Source organism: Limulus polyphemus, unplaced genomic scaffold, assembly GCF_000517525.1.
Source record: "Limulus polyphemus unplaced genomic scaffold, Limulus_polyphemus-2.1.2 Scaffold175, whole genome shotgun sequence".
In the NCBI taxonomy this organism is placed as follows: domain Eukaryota; kingdom Metazoa; phylum Arthropoda; class Merostomata; order Xiphosura; family Limulidae; genus Limulus; species Limulus polyphemus.
Genome location: NW_013665785.1, coordinates 909500 through 919878, shown reverse-complemented (window position 1 = coordinate 919878; position 10379 = coordinate 909500). Strand labels below are relative to the sequence as shown.

Below are 10379 nucleotides of genomic sequence, written 5' to 3'. Positions count from 1 at the left end.
GACGATAACAGTCTGCCTGCGGCAGAGAGCTCCTAAGCTCAGTGATCGAGTCGCTGCAATTGCTGTATAGAAACAAGAAGTAACAACAAAAGGGGAATATAAATATACTCTACAAACCATTTTGTACAACAGAATATTAAAAACTTATCAAAGTTTTAAAAAAGGTTTGACGTTAGGTCGTAGAATATCATTATAGGTTTATTTATCGATAGTATTAAGTACAGTAAAGTTTAGTCCAAACTAAACTAAAGTAAAAACAAAAAACGTACACAGGTTACAGTGTTAATTTTTCTCTTTATCGAACTTAGGCCTAACATAAGTTAAAGTTTTATAAAGTACGGCCTATATAAAAGTGGATTTACACATTTCATTGTCTATGATTACAATTCGTTTGTATTGTGCAAGAAATGTTATATTTAAAGAAGTACTGTTACGATAAAGATACTAATTTGACCAGAAATGTTTTGCGGGTCTCTGCTAATAAATATTATAAAATAGAGTGAACTGCGTAAAGTTTGTCATCATTACACCAGTTATTGAAACAAATAAAAATTATAAGTGCCTTTAAAGTAAATTTTTCATAAATGTGAATTGTTTAAATGCTGTTAAAATGACACTAGCTGAACGTTTCGTTATTGGAACAAATACGAATTATAAATGTATTTGTAACACAACCTATGAAGTTTGTCAGTAGGTGTGTAACCTACATGATGTTTGTTTCAAAGGCTGGGCACTTGTCGTTCGGAACAAATAATGTTTGATTTATTTGTTTGTTTGTAGTTAAGCGCAAAGATACACAATGGGCTATCTTTACTCTGCCCACCACGGGTATCGAATGATCTGTATCAACCATTATGTGTCCTGTTTCACAAAGAATATAGTTGTAACGGTGCAAGTGAGTGATGTTCAGAAAATGTTAGACTTTGATATGTGTTTGGCCTTATCTACAAAGGTATTACTAGTTAGACTTTTTTCTTAGAATTACACCATCTTTCATTGCGATCGAAAACCTTACCTTTAACAACTTCACAGATAACGAAAATCAAAAGTTGTGTCTAAATTGATGATAATTTACTCAATGGTCAGATAAGAGAAATGCCATTGACCTCTACCAAATATATTAGGACTGGATTGTTACATCACCTGTTTCAGTGTTATCAAACATGAAATATTCTTAAACCATAACAACCGGACGTGGCCTAGAGCTGTCGTGCCGGCTTTTAGATCCTAGGTTTCATAGTTTGGATATTATTACCACGAAAACAAACAACGTGTTTTTCTGCTTAATAGTTCCAACATGTATTATCTTATGATTTCAATCAAATCAGCTTTGTGAATATTCCTTTTGCCGAACCTTTGTTTTAATATATTCATATTTACAATACAAGAAATTATCATTTAATAGTAGCTGCGGTATGTAAAGACTGAAAAGTGGTTGATACTTTTAAGGTTTAATTAAGGAATGCAGAATGTAAATAACGAGAAGTGTTCAACAGTTTTATCTGTAATTAATAACTGCAGTTCTTAAAGGCTGGGAAGTGTTTGATAATTATTTATAGGCGTAATTAAAAATTGTAGTATGTAAAGACCGAGAAGTGTTCCAGACATTTTTTGGTGTAATTAAAACTACAGCGTGTAAAAATTAAGAATTGTTAATATTTTTAGGAGTAACTGAGAAATGTAGCACGTAAAGACTGAGAAGTGGTTGATACATTTTAGGAGTGTCTCAAAGTCAGTTTTTTCCCACTGAAAAAAGAAAGAAAGCGTGATTTTATATGTGAATTTTTAGCACAAACAATATACCATACATTTCTGTACAGCGTAGAACCATTTGGAGCATATTCAGCATAATTTAAAAAGTATATTCTTATTTATGTTTTTCATTATGTATTCAGGTATACAGTATACAAGTTGAATTTAGAACCAAGGACGTGAAACCTTCTGAAAAAGCTAGAGATAATTCTTCTTCACAAGGAAACATGGGTGTTATTACGGTGATGTCTGTCGCCGGTGTTTGCGTGCTTGCTGTTACCTTGGTATGAGCTTGTGTTTAAGGTCATGTTATGTAATCTCCAAAAACAACTAACTTATAAAAATGTTTAAAACTTCGAATAAAAAGTTATATTAACGACATGTTATTATTCAGCAAAATTAATTGTCAGTGAAATTCCTTCATGATTTCTATTTAATTGAAATTCACTTCTTCTTTCATTGTCAAAAGTAAATTTAATAAGTGTATCGTATGTTGAGGATTTTGCCATCATTTGTTGCAATTATATATTTGTATATGTTAATAACTTAAGTTGTGATGCATCAACAGTCAGCGTTACAATAAGAAAGTTTTGTATTTTTTCACCTTGATTCTTCAATCAAGTGAAGGAACTTTAATATATTTTATCATAAAGCCAATATCACTGAATTTTATATTCGTTAGGGAAAGGAGTCGTTTCACCGAATTCGATACTTCTTAGAAGACGTCGTTTTGGCAATCCTACCAGGCGTAATTAGGCTTCATTAATATAAAACTTTAATATTTTAATGTAAGAATCTCGTGATAATATTTAATAATGTGATTTCAACAGTGTTTTTGTGTTTAAAACAACAATACTTTTTATCAATGTAAATAAAAGAACGATTTACATCTCCAGCATTAGGTCAGTATTTCGTTATTACAGTTTCGTCAGAAGCTATCGATAACCTACAAGTTCGCTAATGCAGTTTTTACTAGATTAGCGAATTTGTAAGTTATCTTGTTGAAACGACGAAATCAAATGAATAAAGCCGTTGTCTATATCTTATGAGAAAGAATCTCGTAAATTCAGGATTTCATAAAACCGATTCGTCACTAATTTCCCACAACCTAAATAACGAGATATATATATTTTTCAATCACCATTAAAGTTAACCTGCATGCTTTTAATAGTCTCTTTTTTTAACGAATTCTCTAGAAGCACTCATTTGTTTAGGCTCTTTCTTACAATTTTTATATTACGCCTAGATGCGCATACCTCATGTTGTAGACTGTACACAATAATGGCGCTACGGTCTCGATGAGAGCACAACTAAAATACGTTTCTCATTTGGGTGTTCAACCAACCTTCTTCTGAACTCGCTGATGTAAGATTCCTCTTGCAGTAGAAATAAGAAGTATACATATATATATTCTTTAGGAGAAAGCACTGTGAAGACAACACACATATATGAAAATGTCTTGTTGAAAGTAACTATTCTTTATTTGTTATTAAGTCTTTTTAAGACAAGTTATACATTATTCAGAAGGTATTGCGATTATAAACAATAAATTCTTCAAGAAAAGGCCTTCTTTTTGTTTTTGATATTATATTCTCTAAATACAAGCAGTACCTGCTTCAAAAGACCTGGTAAAGTAAGAAATTATAATACCTTGTAACTACCGGCTATATTTTCTTCAGAAGAAGACCTTGAATAGAGTAACTGTAGATTCTGCGGAAAATAGCTCATTTTATGTAGGCTCAAACGTTCTCAGTTCCAGTAAATAAAACTGGAAAATTCATAAAACGTTTCAAATATTTCATACTCTCAATGAATTATATCGATTCGTCTTTTGAAAGAGAACTTGAAATCTTAAGGAGTTTCTTATCACTAAATAAAATTAAATTTTTCTTTAATTTCTACTGTTTCGTGATACCTGGTGTCTAAGCCTATCGCATATCCGTCCGTACTTGATAGCCAGGTTTGTAAGTCTCATTAACTTGCACTTCAGCAATATCAGATTTTTTCCACTCACTTAGTCTGTCCCGTGTATGATGAATTTCAATCAACGCTCTGGTTGATTACGAATGTGAAGGTGATTCGAATAATTTTAAAATAAATTTATACACGAAGACTATCAAGGAAGGAAATTTTAATATGACTGAGTGGATAGTGAACAGTTAATGGCTTCATTTCGTGCAAGGTCAAATAATTTCCTGGTATAATATAAAGCTAGCGTATTTGCATAACATTAATCACCTCTCAAAAGATGGTTTATTGCAATAGTTTAACATGTGACATCACAATTAACAAGAATTATCGATATTTGCAAGTGATGGAGAAAATTATGAAAGACGTTTCGTAAAATCACTCATTCCTGAAAAACTTTATGATTCGTGTAAGGCCATGAATTTTATTATATTTTTTATTAATCGTGATTCATTTACATTACTTGGGTATAGTAAAAATAATAGTTGAAATAATACTACTACTAACATAATACCCTTTTTTGTTTGTTTTTCACAGTTGTTTCTTCTTTTTCACTCTAGGCCATCATAAAACATCGACGTAGACGAACTAGTAAGTGTGAACAAGCCCATCAAGAAGACTACAGTTTAAATTCTTTTCACACCGATACCAACATTCAGCAAAAAGAACTCCAATTTTCGATGAGATCATTTCTCAATCAAGCTTTCGATGATCCGGTAAAGTTTACCTCAGTGAGAAATCCAGTAATTTCTTAAAACTAATCATTGGTGTCCTTTGAAACACTTTACAGAAAATATTATCTCTATTTAACTTAAAAGTTGCATTTAAAAGAGACAAAGATGACAGTGAAAATTAATTATTCATAAAAAAGAAATGACTTTCAACTTCAGAAAAATTAATGCTTAATATGTCAATATTTCGACTTACGCCTTAGCTTTAATCAGAGTACAAGGTATTGTAAAAACTAAGTGCCACTGATCAATTGTTTTTGAAATTCATTCTAAGATAATATCTTGTTATATAAAAGGAATCTGTATTCAATGGCTTAGAAATCCCTATTTAAACTACACAACACGTTCCAGTCCTCTAAACTTGTGTCATTATCAGGTATTAACCCAGTTGGCATATTTAAACAAAGTGTACTGGTATAGCACGTGGCTCATGCAAAAGAAATACAGAGATATAACAATAACAAGCGACCACAAAATACATTTTAAAATACAAAATATGTCCATTTTAAAGAGATGAAGATCTTATTTGTCGCGATTAGGATGTATACTGTTTACATTTGAATATTCAGATTAATTCTCCAATGTTGTCAGGAGTACAAATTAGTTTTGTTTGTAATGGTCAATTTGCTTTGTTATTAACTGCAAATTCGTTTTCTTTTAAACGATAGTTGAACTTATCAGTTATTTCGCCAATATATACCAAGTTATTTTTATATGTTCCTTTTTCATTTAATAGGTTTAATTTATTTATTAGAAAGTAAAGTATGGGGCCAGTTTCACGAAAGCATCTTAGGAAAGAAGTTGTTCCTCAGACATAACTCAGGAAAGACCTCTTTCCTAAGAGTGCTTAACAGAAGGTTTCGTATCTAAAGAACCTTCTTTACTAACCTTGCGTTAGGTAAATAGGTGTCTTAGTATTAAGAATTACCTTAAGAAAGGTTTTCGTGAAACTGAGTCCTGATTTTACTTATAGGTCTATATCAAAATGGCATAATCAGCGTATCAAAAACAAATTACCTATTACAAAAGGGGGAATTGATAGTAAAATAATTTTCAATATTTATTCGTTTTAAATATTTTAGTGCTTTGTTGATAATGCCCGGATTAAAAGTTTTCTACTTAGTTAAATGTTTAGAGTCAGTAACTTCATTAAATCATTATTATCAGAGCAAATGCAAATAGCTAAGTGTGTTTTTGGAAGCGGTAAGGCCAGACAGGCCATGGCCTAACCACTTTTTCACGACATGTATAGCTACAACTTATGTGTTAAAATTTGCTTCCTTTAATTTAATACATTACGTTGTGTGTATGCAGTATTTGTAGCTCAAACGGCTCAAGATTCAATCTTATAGCATTAAATTTTCAAAATTTTTCTGGGGGTATGTCCCCAGACCCCCCTGGAAATAGCATGCTTTACATGCCGGTAATGTGCTTTTCACGCATCGTGTGTCACATTGTTTAGCTGTGGCAATGGCCTGACCACTCAAAAATTGCTTGCTATGGCATTGATACTCATTTTATCACATTGAAATCCAGTTTTATGGATTATAGGAAAACTTAAGCTCATGTAGCAGGAATTATTTTACAATCATTGGATCAAAGTATTGCTTCTTTGAAAAAAAAAATCAGGAACGTTTTTACCCGTAAGATGTAACATAGGCTTACTCATGAAACGAGGATTCTATTTGCAGTTTATAGCATTGTTATGAAGTTATATGCTTCAATATTAGCGTCAAGATGAATTGAGGGGTTTTAGTAAATCACATGAATGCTTTTTGACAAAAGTATATAGAGGTCTCCTCCACGTCATTTTCTGTTCTTCAAATTTGATATTTGTACAGTAAAACATCAATGAAAATAGTTTAACATGTATAAGCATTCAGCCCCAGTTCTAGCTTTTCTTAATTTTTTTATGGTGGGGACAATGACACATATAACCAGGCCAACGAAGTAATAATATTATTATTATTTAGGATAGAGGCAGAAAAATCTTATTAAAGCAGTAGTTCTTAACACTGGGGTCGCGACCCAAAACTGGGTCACTAAGCCATTTTGAGTAGATCGTCAAGGGTCTCCAGTGACTGTCCGAACTTTCTTTTGTAGTCCAACAGGGGTATATTTGAAGGCATTGGTCGCCGAGATAGCCCCGGGACCACAATTTGGGTCTCAACCAAAAAAAGTTAAGAACCACTGCATTAGCCTGGGAGGGAAGGTCCATCGATATGTGAGGTGGGTACAGGTACCTCTTCACCTCCTTACTGGTGCGGTTCTGTATACATCTGTTTTCCTTTTATTATTTTTTAAATTAATCATAGTTTATATATTTCTCTGCACGTCTGATCAATATTTGTTTCTTACAGGATATACTATCGCACCCAGTAGATTCCACTGGTCTCACAAATTTCAGCTGTAACTATGAAGCTATGGAAGATGAGTTTAAGGTAAAGGCATTGAAGAGAAAACTAGCGCTTTTCATTTCAACTATCAGTGAGACTAGAGTAAATATAGAGACGTTTTGAGGGATGTGCTTTTATGACATTTAATATAAGAACATATAATATATAAAAGTATGTTGAAAGATTCGGAGTTGGAGACTGATACCACTGGGCACACTCTACATTTTCAGCTGTTCGTGTTATAAAAGAAACATTATTTGGTTCAAAGAGTGCTGCCATCTAGCGACCAGAAACGCAATTTTTATTTATGAAACATAGAAATAATATATGCTTATAAACTGAATTCATTGTTAAGTAGTAGTTTTCCTTTTTCTCCCCACAAAAATGAGTGTGGTAGAAGAACAGAATAATATTACTGTTTTACAAGCTGTGAAACGCTTGATAATGGCAATTAGGTGTTCAAATAAGGCTATAACTCAACTTTAGCAGATATTTGTAAGCATCATAGAGTAATAGATTGAATGTGGCAGCCATTTTTTTTTCTCGGACTATCCCTAGATACTAAACACTGCTGTGTTTAGTGATGAGTTGTTTGTTTTTACTCTGTCAAGTTATATTTTTGTTGGAAACTTTTTTATATATATTTTTTCTCTTTAAACACTACCTCCCTTGTCAAACTAAGAATAAAAAATGGTTCAAAAATTCTTATTCATTTGGCTTTCTACCTGGTCTTCTCAGTATTCTTACATCATGCTTGTTCTTTCCGTACTTAACAATAGTTGATCCCGTCTTTCCAACCTGTTCTGTAGGAAAACACAATTTCAGTAACTTTTTGGATAGCCCCGTACTTCCAACTTAAGAGATAAATTGCGAGTTACTTTACTGTTGTTGTTACAATTTTTAAAATAAAAATGCCTTTATAAATTCGTAAAAAATGTCATTTTATGTATATCAATATATATGTGTGTGTGTGTTATTATGATAAAGGTTATCGTTAACAACTTTTTGAGCTTCTTAATAAGCTATTGCGTTCCACAGATAGCCCTGAAATTTGTTAAATAATGATTCATTTTTAAGTAAGGTATTTCGTAAAGCTTAGAAACACTTTTCTCGACCATGTTTAACTCTACGTTTATATATATATAAAGCAATCAGCATAGACAAGTTTACCTTTTGTATAGTATGAGATGGGTCGGATGTGGCCTAGTTATTAACATGAGCGTACAAATATTCGTGACCCGTTGCCGTAAAAATACACTCCTCACTTTGAAGTCAGGGATTTGCTATAAAAGCTACGGACAAATCTAATTAACTGCCTTCCATCTGGTCTGGCCCACCATGGCCAGGTGTTAGGGCGCTCGACTCGCATTCTGTGGGTCGCGGGTTCGAATCACCGTCACACCAAACAGCCGTGGGGGCGTTATAATGTGACGGTCAATCCCACTATTCACTGGTAAAAGAGTAGTCCAAGAGTAGGCGGTGGGTGGTGATGACTAGCTGCCTTCCCACTGCTAAATTAGGGACGGCTAGTGCATATAGCTCTCATGTAGCTTTGCGTGAAATCCATCTGGTCTATTATTTCAAACTCTTAGCGACGGCTATACGTAGATAACTCTTGTACACCTTTTCGCAAAATTCGGAAATAAACAAACAATATAATACGAGTTTGTATATGACACAATAATAACACCAAGTAGAATTAGCAGGTGATTATTTATTCAATATTGGAGTGAGAGCAAGATCGTCGAATATATGTAAAATTATTCTCTTTGACTCTGTTGCTATTGGAGGAGCTTAGTCCTAGCATTTATTAGCTCTATTGTTTCAAATATGCTTAAAACAAAATATTTATTATGTTAGCTTAATATTACTGTGTTTCTCGTGTAATGTAATCTTATTTGTAGTTTCTTGTTACTGGAAGTGCTTGTTTTTAAATTAAGTTTAAAAGATACGCAAATTTTTCAAGTCTGAGGTAATGTTTTTAGTTTTATGTTTGTAATTGATATTTAACGAATACTCAAAACTATTTTTTGAATTAAACGATTTCGCACGCTTCTTCATTTAATGCATTACATTTAATCGTGTGTCAATAACATTTAATTACTTTTGATTGGCGTCGGGTGCAATAAAAGTTTGAATATCGAATGAAACACATTTATTTAATATTTCATTCGATATTTTGTTGACGCGAAACCAATAGGTCATCACGTGTCATTCACTAGATTACTAATGTGATTATTTAAAAAAAAATATTACCTTTCGTGATTTTTTTTCCCGAGTACATTTACCAGTTGCTCACCTTTTCTTCCAAATTTATTTTATTTGGTTTTATCTAAACGCAAAGGGCTATCGGCGCAGTACTCATCGCAAGGAGCGAACCCTGAATTGTAGCGTTCTAAGTCTAGTCTAAGTTTCATAGGTCATATAGTAGAAGTAATATTCTGATGGCTCTGATAGTTACAATACATTTAGTTTAATCAGAAATGTCTCAACTAGTTAAAGCTCCCCAGTGGCAGAGTGGTATGTCTGCGGACTTATACCACTAGAAATCAATTATACTACTAGATAGCCCTTTGTGTAGCTTTGTGCTTAATAGCAAACAAAAACAGCCACTAAACTACTTAAAGTCCGATTAATCATCTGTCAACAGTCAAGTCCAAACGAACGAGCTAAGATAAAGTCGTGTTTTCTAGCTGTTTGGTTATCTAAAGAATAAGATTTTGTTTTCGTGATTTATACAATATTCATAAGAACGTATTCGATGAACAATTGTTATATTTTGACAGAATGTTTTAACAAGTACGCACGACGATAGCTTTTCTGTTATTTGATATTTTCAGCATTTAATAGATTATGCATTATGATTAACTATTGTCTGTTTTTGTAAAAAAAACTTATTATAGGACTTACAAGATGGCGATTTTTTACCTCTTTTTGAATACTTCAGTGAACCTGTGCAAAATTTTATGTTACAAAATATTCTTATGAGCATCTATTGTTATCCTATTTACAGAAAACTCTTATGAGTTTCAAAAATGACATTATTATCTGTTGAAAGAGTTCTTTAACGAACTTGCATGATGATGGATTGTTACCTATTTACAGGCAATTACCATAGATATGCATAATGATGACCTGTTAAACTTATTAATAGTCTACTCATGAACATTCATGATGATGAATTATTATCTCTGTTAAGAACATAATAAAAAATATTATAACAATGAATAATTATCCGTGTTAATTAAGAATATTCCATGAACACAGGAAAAACAAATTAATATTTGTGGTAAGAATATTCTGTGGACAACCAATAACAATGAATTGTTTACTGTTTAAATAATATGTTATGAATAAACATAATAATGAATTATTGTGTGTGTGTGTGTGTGTATACTGTGTTTTCCAATGAACCTGTTCAATAATGTACTATCTAGTTATTGAATAGTGTTAATGAACATGTGCAATATTGGATGTTATTTATTACAGAGTATTCCTATGAACATGTCTCGAATGGATCAAATCCCTTCCG

General features: G+C 32.3%; 1 protein-coding gene across 1 annotated transcript in view; it reads left to right on the top strand.

Annotated features, from left to right (window-relative positions):
• Positions 1 to 10379, top strand: part of LOC106478042 (receptor-type tyrosine-protein phosphatase delta-like) — a 33912-nt gene that overhangs the window by 13011 nt on the left and 10522 nt on the right. The window contains exons 4-7 of the mRNA XM_022381566.1: positions 1896 to 2036; positions 4281 to 4436; positions 6812 to 6892; positions 10337 to 10373. Of these exons, the coding sequence (XP_022237274.1) occupies positions 1896 to 2036; positions 4281 to 4436; positions 6812 to 6892; positions 10337 to 10373 (415 nt within the window). The remainder of the gene's footprint in view (positions 1 to 1895; positions 2037 to 4280; positions 4437 to 6811; positions 6893 to 10336; positions 10374 to 10379) is intronic.